Raw genomic sequence first — 14,230 nt, 5'->3', positions numbered from 1 at the left:
GGGCTTTAAATGCCGACATAAATTTTTTACATTGTTTGCATAAAAAGTTGTCCATAACCTGCATGAACCAAGTATTGCCGGTTTTTAATTCGTGCAAATGTTTTAGTAATATAGTCGGCCATATTCTGCAGAATTAAACTGCACTAAACAATATACTAATATACGATAGTAATACTATCAATTGTCTTAAGGATATACTATCGACAGTCTTTTCACATTATCAATAATGTTAGCAACTATCAATAGTGTGATAGTTGATACAGCTAACATGCGCTAGCAACAAGAGGAATCAAATAAACTACTGTAATCTTCAAATCAACAATCCACGCAGCACACATTTTCTTCACATGGCTTGAATCTCAGAGTCAGCTAGTGAACAAGCGGCACTTTTCCTAGAGCCATTGCAACATCGATAAAACTTTTTCTGACGGAGAAATCATAATGAACTTGTATCGAAAACGCATGAGATATGTGTATGAGTGCCTAATTCACAGCCCTCACGAGAAAGAGATATTACGTCTCGTCCTGCATACACAAGTGTGACGGTTTCGTCATTGTTTACAATGCCACGCCGAGTAAGAAACGGCCTGATACAAGAAGCGTGTTCCTCAACAGTTCTTGTAAACTGTATTTCTGATTACAATAAACTTCAACGGACGGATCACACCGTGTCTCGTGGCACTATTTCTTCTTTGACCTTCGTGCTTTTTGTGCTAGTGACCAGTCAACAGTGCTGACACGACTAAAGATGGTGATGCCTAAAGGGGTGCCCCGTCCTACTTAATGCACCCCAATATTTTAGAAAGCTGCAAAATAAGTTGCATAATAATATTTCTCTTCCATGTTCCCATACACAGCGGCAGCCAGCGTAACTGTGATAAGGGAAATCGACAACTTTTTATAAAGTATGTCCCCAAAAACTCATCAATTGGTGGTTTTACAATAAAATTATGAGCCATGCTACAGGCATAATGTAGTTCTGCTTCTGATAAAATACATGTAGATGAGAAGAAGAATGGTGGGAACATGGAAGGACATGCTAAACTCCAGTACTTTTCTAAAAGCAAATGGGCACCATGCAAAACTGACTGTATTTAGTGCCTGATTTAACATCACTTAGTAACATTTAAAGGTTAAAATGAGCCGGTGCATTGGATATTGAAAAGGCATGTTGAGCTTTAAACAGATAACTGGAGTTTTTCAAAGAAGAACAGGTATCGTATACAATACCAAGGGGGTGATTGTTAGCCCTCTGCTCTTTTCAAATCATGGCGTCTTACAGTTGAAACGTTTCTTGTTACATCAGAAAAATTCCACAGAAATAAGTTCCAGTAATAAAATTTTCAGAATTCAGGAAACAATCTTCTTTCAATCACTGCGCATTAGTGTACTCATAGTAGATCAGGAGAGCACGTTTCTTCCCTCATAATTAGAAGCTGAACTTAGTGAAGCTCCCGAACTAAGCCACGCGCTATATAACAGGAGCTTAATTAAAAGTACTCCCCATGTGCCTTGCAATATCAGTGAATAATTAAGAACACCTTGTGGCTGAAATTACTGTGAAGCTTTCCATAATAGCACCAAATCACTGCTCAACTTTCCCTTTTTTGCTTCCTACCTTTGTTTTGGAAGCTGCTAAGATGTTCATTAAGAGGGATAAAAGTTTCGCTTTAAACAACTTTTCATTACACCCACAGGTGAAACGTTTGACAATACAGGGCCATCTGCTTGGTTGGTTGGTTGGTTTGTGGGGTTTAACGTCCCAAAGCGACTCAGGCTATGAGAGACGCCGTAGTGGAGGACTCGAGAAATTTCGACTACCTGGGGTCTTTAACTGACATCGCACAGCACACGGGCACTGTGATCTCCATCCTGAAATACATATTAGACAAAGTGATAATTTTCCAGCCACCAGAAGACAGTTCTGTTCTTTGGTGTTTGTACTCTCATTAGGTCACCTGCTAAGCATGAATATTTTTCTTTACAATTTACAATAATAAATAAATTACAAACCTTCAAACGTTTGTGTAGCCCAGTGTATTACTTCCCACTGTTCTTAGTAAACAGCTGTTTTCATGAAGTGCAAAACCTGTCGCACTTTCAGCGCTCATAAAAAGGACTTCAAATACCTAAAATGATGATGTCAGCGTCCTTTCTTCTCTGGGTTCCGCTACCTTCAACAACTGGTCATGGAACCCAGTACCTATGTGCTTGAGTATGAAAAACAAGAAAGGCAATGGGGGTCAACGACCTGAACAACTTGTGATTTGTTATACATGGCACAATCTATATCTGGTAAGCACTAAGGCTCAACACGGCTGGTTGTTAAGTTGTCAACAGTCATTTGTACACACTAGAATAACTTCCCTCTAATACAATGTCAACCCAGTGGGAAAATTTACAACTGCAACCATCTGAAGCAGGTTATTGAATAGTACCCTCTTGTAAAAGGCAGAACTTCGTAAAGTGGGACCTTATGAAAAAGAGACTGCTTCATAGCTTTTAAATATATATTATATAAAAATATGGAAAATAACTGTTGGATAGCAATGACTTTGCAAATTCAAATTGGGTTCGATAATTTTTTTTTTCTGCAATTGGGCACATTAAAGTGCAAAGTCAAACAAGTTTGTGAGGACTAGTTTGGCACCCTGACTTGTGCCAACATTCTCACAGGAGCATGGAAACTACAAGAATTCCTGAGGCTTTCCAAGTGTTTCATTTGAAATCACGACAAAACCCACTCTTCACTCAAGAAACACCAATTAAACCAGAGATCAACTAAGTAAGCTCGATGTACATTCCTTGTCAAAAGTTTAGACCCGAGAGCAAGGTTGTGACATTCCCGTAAAGCCAATGGCGACGCTTTTTCGAACGCTATGGTGGCGGTGCCTGAGAGTAGCGGTAAACGAATGAATTGCTTAAAATGTACAAGCCACCGTAGCAGACGAGCTTAGACAAGCCAATCCAGAATTTCAGTATGGCAGCGCCCATTCTGGCGTCTGGTTACCGTCGGTTGCGCGCGTTCACGGCGCAGATTGGTCCCTACCACTATTCAAGCAATTCAAGTTCAGTAATACTGCTGAGTAACGCTACCGCTTTATTTTCCCGTACGGTTGTCTCAGTACTGACGTAATACGTGTGTTTGTTCTTATTTTCGATGTTGCGGTTGAGGTTGTCGGGTGGAGGGCGGTGGGTTTGCATAGCAGCCGCTCATGCCGCTTGCTCGAGAGGAAAAAGTGCAAATAATTATCAAAGCTCTATTTATTTAAGGAAACAGCGGTATTGACAACGGATTATCAAAACCGGTAATTGCTGCATCATTTGCGTGGGAATATCATTGAAACCCTTCTCAAATAACCAATAATAAAAATAATGTGGTAAACTTGAGGACAGGAACGCATACACGAGTGCACGTACAATTAGATTCATTAACAATTCACGGTACAATAAGGGGAGAATGGCATATAAAAGCAATATATAAGTAATGAAGATGAGTAAATGTAAACGCAATTACTCTGTACCGATTAAGATGAATATCAGCGAAGTAAAACATGACTTGCTTGCACTATATGGCACGTGTGGCTATGAATTTACATATATAGAAAAAGCCAGACGACAGACCCCACTTTTCCTCACGCACAGTACAGAATAGGCCAAGCAGAACATGGTACATTGTAGTGCTATACGATCAGCTTAGCATACAGACACCAGGAAAATCTTAGTCTTATTTAGCTGCTACATACTTGTCATGGTTTCCTCTAAATGATTACTCACACGGTCACGTGCTTTGTGCAAGACATCTGTGATGTTCTATATTGTTTTCGTATATACCAAGGGGAGGAAAACGTGGCCAACTGTAGTTTAAGGTAGGGTGATGGTGCAACCTTTGCACATTCACACAAGCAGTGTGATTGTGGTTGTGCAGCAGGAATAATCCAAGTTCATTATTTCACTTTTTGGCGACAACACCCTGAGGGGTGACCCAAATATACATGGATATAAAGTTATAAGTAGCTTATAAGAGAAATTCATAATTGGTTATGTACAAAGTTTGACAATTCACTTCAGCTTTTTATCATGTGAATATATTGCACGTACGACACTGTACACTGTAAAATTTCCTGAGTGGTAAATTGCAAGAAGTCTCTGTACTAGGATTATCGATGCACAGTAAAATAATGCCAGATAGTCTTAATATAATATTCTGTAGACTATTACTGCTTCTATCCCATAGCCCTTGTGCTTTGGGACGTGAAACATCAGAGTGTAAAACTTCGCAAAAAAAGCAAAAAGAGTGGTAGCACAGTCAATATGAATGGCACTTAATCAAAATTTGAACCTGCATGAAGATATTCTTATATTCTACACTACCCTATATGGCAAATAAGCCGCACTTGCGCACACCCCTTTCCAATTGTTACAAATCCAAGCACTTGCCATCTTTTTTGCTGCCCCTGGATTGCAGACGCTACTAATTTTTCTAAGCAGCACAGTATAACACAGCACACCTATCATCAACAGGTGTTTCTAAACTATACATATCACAAAACTTGCGTGTTCTGCAGACATTTGATTTTGCGAGCACCTGATCCTGTGCTGCATCGCCCTTCATTTTTCATGTCATGACTACATTCTTTTTCATACTGCAACAAGTTAGAGACAGTTTCAGTATACAGACAATCACTATTTATCTAATCTTTTCATTTCTGTATACTGTATAACTGTGTGCTAGTTTTTCTGTCCATAGAAGCAGAAAGAGAAGCCAAAAGACACTGGGTTCCCTGATACCTTTTGTGGGCTGTTCGCATTATCCAATACAGTACAAAGAGAACCCCCGGTCATAGCAATTTAATTTTCACACTGGCAAGGCATACAAGGCTTCCGCAGAGCAAACGTTTTTGGACAAACTTCTATTTTGTAAAACAAACGCAGCAGGAGCAAATGTAAGCAATGAATTACATTTGAAATAAGAGCAGAGTTATAAACAACCACATAAATGCATACATATAGAGCCAATATATAGTGCAGCAGAAGTGTAAGAGAGCCCATGTTAAGCCCCGTCATAGTGGCTCAGTGGTTAGGGCACTCTGTACAGAACCGAAAGATGCAAGATCGAATACCGGTCGCGGGAGCCACTTTTCGATGGAGGCAAAAAGCAAAACACTAGTGTGCTGTGCGATGTCAATCCACGTTAAAGACCCCAGGTGGTTGATATTTCCAGAATCCTACACTACAGTCTCCTAGCCTGAGTCTCTTTGGGGCATTAAACCCCTAACACCAAACCAAACTAGAGCCCATGTATGAAGTAGGAGGCAGTAAAAATCCAATTATAGTGTTCATTTCCTAACATGACACATCCCGAATTAACCCACTCATTTACACCTTTTCTTGCACCAGCACTGTGTTTTGACTTTGTTTCTGTGCCTTTGGTGACGAATGAGAGAGAATATTTTAAGAAATTTTAATTTGCAGCCTTCTGAACAGAAAACAGCTTGTCGTTTAGGCATCGTTTCAACCAAATTCTTGCACACACTTCGCAGGAGGGCAGAGTAGTTGATTTCCTTTCTAATTATCAGATCTAACTCCTTCATATAGTTCAAACATTTTTCAGAAGTTGCGGAGATTGACTTGAAGAGGTGCTCAGGGACACCACTCTCCTTGAGAAGTGCAAAGAATTGGTGTCGCCCATGCAAGAAGTGCTCCTTCACATGCGCACTCAGTAGTCATCAGGTCAAGAAAGCTCTTCACAATGGGGCCAGCAACATGGTACGCAGCATTTTCATATAATATGTCGGTAGCATTTTGTGAACACACTTCTAAGTCATATGAATCGAGCCCTGCTGCCTGCAATGGTTTGTAGTTGGTGGGCTGCTTGGTGACAATAATGCAGAAATACTCTCCAGGTCAATGAGAAATGCATTCGTGGTCACTTCGCAGTTTCCTTGAGAGAGTTTGTAAACTTTGCAAATCCAAATATGCTTTAAGGTAGCCGCGAATTAGTATATATTAGGGGTCACGATGCAGCCATGTTTTGACGAAGTATTCCAAAAACATATTTGCAAGGGATCTAGCTGCACTAAATGTAAGCCAAATCAAAATCTTTCTTCAGATTAATCCACAGCAAGTGCAAGGCTTTGATTGTGATCTGCCAACCTTTGATGATGTGTGGTTGCTTGTCCTGTGGGCTACCAAAGTGCCACAGAGCAATATAATTGATTCAAGACTCGAGGAAAAAGTGGTGTCCCGAGCCCTCAGAAATTGCGTACCGCAACTTGTCAGCTTCCTTTTTCAGGTCCGAACTATTCAGGCTGTCGAACAGCTTGTCCATTCTTTCCGTGAACTCGGCTGTAAATTTTGCATTACCAGGAAGCTCCCCAATGGCAATGAGAGTGAGGAGCGCCACAGAGGCAGGTTCACTGAACACTTGTTTGGCATACTTCTCTCTTATGTCAGCGAAGGGCATCCTGTAGATGTGCAAATCTTTCACTTTCTTTGCCAATCTCCTTTTGAGATGTTCGGTTGGTGTGTTAGAGGCCTAATCTATGTTGTGAGTTTTTTTGTAAATGTTTTCAGTGTGCAACAAATCAACAACCTCAGAGCCAAATTTGAGTTACTGTTTTCTCATTTAATTTCCAGTTCATTTTACTATGTGTCGGGTGTGAAACATGAAGTATATGTTGCGGTTGTTGACCACACAATAGGGTTCATGGATAGAATAGATGAGCACTCTTGACAGGCTGGTATTATTCGATCCTTGATCACAAATTACCACTTTTACCACAATACCTTTTGTTTCAAGCTGCGTAATTAGGTTCAATAGGTTCAATAGCAATGTTGCATTGTGAGACACTGCAAAAGCTACTGGCTGCATCCAACTTTGCGATGTGCCAGACACAGCCATAACAAGAGCTGTGTTTGCCACACGAGGCGTTCTTGTGTTCCCATCATTTGTGAAGCCAATCACCATATCCTTTGTTTGATCCCAGATCAAGTTTCTCTTCAAGAATATTTCATTGAAGAAAAGACAGCATGCTTTGTCTAGCAGCGGCCTATCTTTTGTTAGTGATTCGATTGCATCCATGGCACCTGGAGTGATACCAGTGTCATTGAGCCAACGCCTCACTGTCCTCACATGCGGTAAATGAAGCCTTTTTCTTAGAAAGCAATGGGCTTTTGTGGAGCGAACGAACAAATTGAGGGCGAATTGTTTCATTTGTATTGACCACTGTTTTTTGTATTTTGGAAAAGGACACAACCGAATCTGAGCATTCACCAACTCAAAAAGATCTTTTGGCTAATGTGATTCAAGTTTGTTTACAGCCGCTTGCTGCGTTACTTGCCTTGTTTTTTGCCTTTATTTAATATGGCCCAGTGCTTTTTATACTTATCACTGGCGGAATGAAGACTGCATAGGCTTTTTGGTCCGAGGGGTGTACGCAGGTGAGCGTCTTCTCCCTGTTCCTTTCAGAGTTTCTGGAGATCTCTTGGAAGAAGGCAGCAGAGCAGGTAACACCAACACAAATCACAAGAGGCACACACACGCACACAAGGACTACGCTGCACTGACAACTATAATAACTGGAAACCGCACATCTTAGAGTACCTAGTCGCACCGGACTAGGTACTCTAAGTGTATTTGGGGGGTTGTTTATGAGATTTCCTTGAATTGGGGAAAGAAATATATTGGACAAACAGGAAGATGCCTCATTGAAAAGATTAGAGAGCACGCTAAGGCAATGTCGGACAAGTCTGCCACAAATCTGGCTGTGCACTGCAAAGACTGCGTTGATTGTAGAGACCAAAAATGTCCGGCTGACCTTCACAATGTTAAGGTTATGAGAAGGATGAAGGACAAGTTAGCCATAGAGATTTATGAAGCATATGCAATCTGTGACTTGGGAGAGCAATGTGTCAGCATGCCATCGGTGGTTTTGTTGAAGGAGGAAGTAGAATTTTTGAGCAAACCGGCAGGATGTTAACGACAAGAAAGAAGTTGGCTGCAGACGTAAAGTGAAGGAAGAAGTGAAGGAAGATGTGCGGTTTCCAGTTAATATAATTGGCAGTGCAGCGTAGTCCTTGTGTGCGTGTGTGTGCCTCTTGTGATTTGTGTTGGTGTTACCTGCTCTGCTGCCTTCTTCCAAGAGATGTGTGACCAACTAGCTCATCGTTCGACTCTGTTATTTCTGGAGGAAGCGGCGCAATACCGGAACATATGGCTTTACTGAGACCGACTTCAGCTGAAACAAAATATGAGAAAATAAGGATAGCATTTTGTCAGCCGCATAGATAAACCAAATTTTCCACAAATTGAGCAATATAGTGTTGTCACAGGGCTACTAACAGGCCACCATGCAGTGCATGTCATTTTCTGTTTAAATAATGTTCGCCCAGTAACTGGACTGAAATTGTCGTTCACAACGTACTTTTACCATATAGCGGTTAGAGAATATTCCTGTCGGGAGCATATTTATGACCACAGAAATGTGACATGGCAGGTAAACATTTCAACAAAGGGCATGGAACATTTTGAAACAGTGAAAAAGGAAGCAGCCGCTGCAAACTAATGACTTAAGTATATTAGCTAATGACTTTTCAAAAGTGCTCTTCAAGCTACAGAAGCTACATTTATTTCAATGTAACTGTGACATATCGCATTCTGTTATGTATCTAGTTTAGCTGTTACGCCATTATTCACATTAAGCACATCAAGTCTCAAGGCAGTGTGCAAAATGCAGGCCTCAGAAGCAAGCTGCACTCGCTTGACGCTCAGCTTGCTTTTGTTATCCTTAGCCGAGGGGTACTATATCCTGCGTCAGTAGTATGGAGGGGCCAGTAGGGTAATTCCATTGGCTACACACCGTATGTTTCCATTCACATTTGAAGTCGCCTTACCCTTCTCAATCCAGCCCCTACAGGTAGATTACATTGATGCATGTGCAGTCCTCAAGCATTTCCCCAGTGCGCTACGTCGGAAAGTTTGAGTTGCATTCATGTAATCTGGCATATAAAACTAACTGACAATACACATGCTCTGTAGAAGTTTTGGTATTAGCAAAATAAAAATTTTGTGAATTTGATTATAGTTAGGCCTTTAACGTGTATGTTTTGCTTTGCAATAAGTATATGTTCTCACGACAGTGAACAGCTTAAGAATTTATGGAGGTGTGCCATAGAAAATGACATTTCAATTGAATATGTGAGCTACGCTTAGAAAAAAAGCAACATCGTTTTTGAGTAAAGTTTATACATTGCTTGGCTGCTGTCAACACTCATTACAAAAATATCAACAGTATTGATGCACAACGTTTTATACAGATGCAACATTTGGATTTTGCAATAAACTATTATGTTGTATTAATGTACTTTCCTCAGGTGAATCCCATGGTTCTGATCTGGGCCCGGACATGCTTCCGCTAGCACCTGGTGAAAAAGTAGTGGGTATTCTGTAGGAAGGTTTCAAGGAGGTATTTTAATGATCAATACTATTATATTTGTTGTACTAGATTTACACTGCATAGATCCCCGGCCACGTTAACGTGGAGCATACCTAAGCTAAAACTTATGCCATGTGTAACGTAGTGAATATTAGCAAGTAGCTCATATATACATCAGCACAAGCAACTGATGACGGATTAGACCTTGAAGCTCATTATTCACGAAAAACAACTAAAATAAAAACAATGTTTCTGGGAGCTTGCAGAAAGCTTAGGCGACCACGGCAGGGGGAAGAATACGGTGGAGAGAGTTCATGAACGTTCGCGTAGTCGCTGAAGGAGACTAAACTTCCATACAAAATGCACGTGCCATTTATAGGCGATGAATGCCATGCCAGTGCATGGCATGGCATGCACTGCAAACTTGTGCACAAGATTTCAAGACCAGATAAACAGCTGGTCTATGAATACAGGATAAAAGCGGCAGATTTTTTTTACGTTCTGCGCTTGGTGTGCTATTATGATACTGCTACTGCAAGCGTGAATAATGAAGAAAATTGCGCAACTAAAAACAACAGCGGTCCAAAAAAAAGGGGTGGTACGAGCGGTGCCACAAGGCTGCCTTTTCTGCAAATATTCGAAAGCTACTTTGGCCTTCTCGGCGCCCCTCCGTATAGTGGCTCGAAGAAGCGATAACAGGCTAGACCTTCAAGGTCACTTCACGAAAAAGAAACAAACAAAAAAACAAAGTTTTTAGGAACTTGCAGACAGGGTAGGGGACACAGCAGAGAGGAAAACTACGGAGAAAGTTCATGGTCATTCGCGTACGCGCTGACAGCGGTTAGCTGATAGGAAAGCCGGCGCGGAGTATTAGGGAGATAAGCCAGTCTCGGTGATGGCGGTAAGTACTATACGTGACGGCGGAAGTCGCAACGGCAGTACTGCGATAAGCACAAGTTTTCAGCATCGTTTCCGTGAAGATTGTTGGGTGGTTGGTCCTGGTTATCATCCAGAAAAACTGCCTGTGCATCTGTCAAAAACTATAATGACGGCTTTGTGCACCTAGTTTTCCGCCGGTTCTTTTCACTCCTAAATATGAAAGAAATCGCTCAGCAATATACGATTCTGAGCTTTATAGTATGCAGCACACGGTGTGCTTAATTATAGCATCACCAAGCTGCGACACTCATATAAGCTGCAGGAACCACGCGCAAACAGTGTGCACGTATGTGCAAGCACTAAACGCCTTTAAAAGCTGATCCAAACTGATCATTACAGTATCTCCGCTCCGTTAACAGTTTATGACACATTCTTAGAGTAGCCACATAACAAATTGAGTCTGAGGGCACGGATATATAAGGGAACTAACTAGGTTTTATGAAGGATTAAAACACTCAAAGTTAATCTAGGTGGTGAGAGGCACGCACGTCTATCAGTTCAGTTCATTTGTTCAGTCGTGTCCGACTCTTCGTGACCCTATGGACCATGTCACGCCACGCTTTCCGGTCTCTCTCACTATCTCCCTAACATCACATAACTTCACCTGCAGCGCCTCGAGGATGTCATCTAACCATCGCGTTCGCTGCCTATCCCTTTTCCGGCGACCCTCAACCTTTCCCAACATCAAATCTTTCTCCAGCGACTCCTCTCTTCTCATCAGATGACCAAAGTAGCTCAGCTTTAACTTTAGAATTTGACCCTCCAATGAGCAGTCTGGGTTTAAGGTCGGCAATATCGACTGATGTGACCTTCTGGCAGTCCAAGGAACTCTGAAGAGTCTCCTCCAACACCGCAATTCCAACTAACTTATGCTCCCACGCTTGTAAGACGACGCTGAGTCAGGTAACCCAAACGGCAGCACCTCGCTTAAATTTCTCTCTCTTTCCAATTTACAGGTGCTTATCTAACCCATCTTTCAAAATAAATGCCGTTGCAGTAAAACGCAACACGGGAAATTAAATTTGTTGTGTGCCTCCAGCAGTTTCAGAGAGTAACGGTCAATGGCGGCCGCAACAAAGATCGCCAAAAGTAAAGTAAGTTAATTGCATACGTATACATACCTGTGGTCGGCACGAACACTGCAGAAGTGCTCTCCGCTCTTACAAGATGTGCTGCACCACGTCGCACAACAATACATGTGCGTCTTCGCGCCTGTTGAAACGGTACGGATTTGCTTTCGCTTGCGCGGCCGCGGTGGTCGTCTGTCGTCTGCTGAAAGCGCGGCCTCGCTATAGGCGCGGCCGCGGCCGCAGTGTGTCACGTGCATTAAACTTTTTTTTTTCAAATGTCTAGTCGTTTAATAGTTGTTGAAGGTCACTGTTTAATGCAAGAGCACGTTTTATTGTCTGTTGGGGTCAAGTAATTTTATTTTTATTAGTCTTAATTTCAGCTGCGTTTACCGTGGAAGCACATAACAAATTTCAGCAACCATTTCTATATCCTGAGAATGGAATGAGACTCCTATATTTGGGCCAGTGGCACTTACCTAGTGACCGCAGTCATTTCGCATAATTTGGAATACACAGTGGCAACACAAATTATGAATGCAATTTAGAAAGCTGCCTAAAGCAACTTATAAAAGCTACTATACTTTTGCTTGCTTTGTCGAAAGTGCTAATGCTGTGACAACTTGCACCACTATGGGTATGTGCTGTTCTTAACAACACTTGCTTTCCAACAGTCAGATTTAAGTTCGCGTTTGTTAAACCAATTCCTTGCAAGTGGGAGTATTTCCACTTGAATGCGAACGGGACCATTTCTAGTCCCATGAATTACGGTTACTACGGCATTACACATGCTTGCCAATTAAACAAGTAGGTCAATTTAAATTTTCACTTCATACACTTTCACTTGCATGCGCACCTTTCCTCTCAAAAGCTTTATATTGTGCAAAATAAAGGTATTGTCTATAATATACTGACGGACATCCCATCCGTACGTGCAGATCGAACCGCGCAAAATAAGCTAAGACATTGCATACCTTTCCAGTTTAGCTATCCATAACTTTACAAAACTCGAATGGTCGCCGTCAGTCTGACGTCGATGATTACTGCTCGTCCGACAAGCCCGATAATCGCAAACGTGCAGAGACTCGCACTTAAAACGAGGGGACATAGAAGGCAAATCCACATGCAGATATATATTTGAACAGATGGTAAACGCGATTCGTCAAGGCCACTAGCCACGAAGCAATGGCGTCTAGCCCAAGGTGCTGACGAGATTTTTGCCACTTACCCGACATTAGGCAAACCTCCACCACCACCGCGCGTGCACTCAAGTGTTTCGTACGAAGCAGCCGTTCTCGCCTTCTTGCGCTCTGTCCACTGAATTAGACGAAACTCGATGCGAGGCATCCCTACCGTTGCGGAGAACTCATCGCTTCAAAACGGAAGCGACATAAAATCTGGCAGGTAAAATCGCATCCGCCACTCTGGGTGCCAACATGAATTTCCGGCTACAGTTCCTCGTCCACGGTGCCTTTTTTCTACCACTCGGAGGCTGTAAGACTTACCCATGCTTTGCTTTCACTGCGTCGGTCCGCGCACTTGATACCACTTCTAGAGGCCCCTGGCGCTTATCACGCAAGCCGCGCGTTTCCGATTTCGTCCCGTTCGCATCCTCCGATGAAACCGGCGGAACTCGTCTGAATGTCACAGAGACCGGTATCGCGCGAATTGTCTTACCGGCCGAGGGGCGCCGAGTGTTCGCACGCAGTTCGGCGACGGAAACTTAAACGCGACGCAGCTTGAGGGCTTCAGTGCATGTCCAGCTTCATCAACGCCCAGAAATGACTCGACGAGCACACGATGACGAGCCCGAACCTTGAAAGTACCGATCACAGTCAATGCATCGATCAACAGGCGTCCAAATCACAGCGCGAACTTGGTCAGAACCATCCCCTCGCATATAGTAAATAGATGAGATAAACTCCTCAGCTTACCGGGTGTTCGTCACCTATATCCATCTACCCGTGCATTCAACGGCCTGGCGCGCTGTCTTGTGAATGCTATAAGCAGCACGGTGCCACATGGTGCCAGTTCGACAACTAAGACCGCGACAAATAATATTATTATTTATTCGCACTCAGAAGCAGAAAAAGAGAAAGGAGATGGTCAAACGACGGCGGACATCGCGTCACAGCGACATAGATGAAGCTTTGTCACGTGAATTTAGGCTTCCGGGTCATTTCTGTGGTTTTGTTTGTGCAGTTGTTGCTGGGGGTGGGGGGTGGGCAGCTTACAGTTTCAGCCTGTATTTCGTCCATACTAGCGCCCATATCGCTTGAATATCGGTGCTGTGCGTTGCCTCACACTGCGACAACTCCTTTGGAATGGGTTACATATTCTGAACGCCGTCGATAATGAGCGGCACAAACAGCATGCCGATCATTGCGATCCGCTTACAGACCGCTGAGGGCTGTCTCTACGGGCACCTCTAGGCTTTCCTTCGAGTGTTTTGACAGCGGTAAGTGTTTTTACAGTGTTGTAGTACAAACTATATAGTATAGTACAAAGTATAAGTATAGTAATAAGTTGTCGCCTACTCAGATTCGGATATGCATTGCAGCGGCAGCAACACGTGAGGTCTTTCATCATGAAAAGCTTTGCAAATATACATGTTTATTCGGCTTAAGTACAGCGTGATAAGGCGTTATAAGCAGTGTAAGAATTTTTCATTCCGCAATTGTGCTGCATGCGAGCGTGCGAGCTTCTTGAATCTATTTGACAATGCATTCTAATGGGAGGTCTTGTTGCGTAACTGCAGGCCGCGGTGATAACGTTCGATTGTCGAAC

The 14,230-nt window shown here is 42.6% G+C and overlaps 1 protein-coding gene across 2 annotated transcripts in view; it reads right to left on the bottom strand.

Annotated features, from left to right (window-relative positions):
• LOC146179716 (uncharacterized) overlaps nucleotides 1-12,991 on the bottom strand; it is a 79,012-nt gene extending 66,021 nt beyond the window's left edge. Inside the window, exon 1 of one of the 2 annotated variants that reach the window (XM_084579323.1) lies at nucleotides 12,672-12,991. In XM_084579323.1, the coding sequence (XP_084435449.1) occupies nucleotides 12,672-12,790 (119 nt within the window). In that variant the 5' untranslated portion in view covers nucleotides 12,791-12,991. The remainder of the gene's footprint in view (nucleotides 1-12,671) is intronic. The other variant, XM_084579322.1, reaches the window with a different exon arrangement.
• Nucleotides 12,992-14,230: the final 1,239 nt, after the last annotated feature.

This window comes from Amblyomma maculatum, chromosome 9 (assembly GCF_055883805.1).
Source record: "Amblyomma maculatum isolate TAMU_Amacu chromosome 9, ASM5588380v1, whole genome shotgun sequence".
Taxonomy (NCBI): Eukaryota; Metazoa; Arthropoda; class Arachnida; order Ixodida; family Ixodidae; genus Amblyomma; species Amblyomma maculatum.
This window is presented reverse-complemented; position numbering and strand designations above follow the sequence as displayed.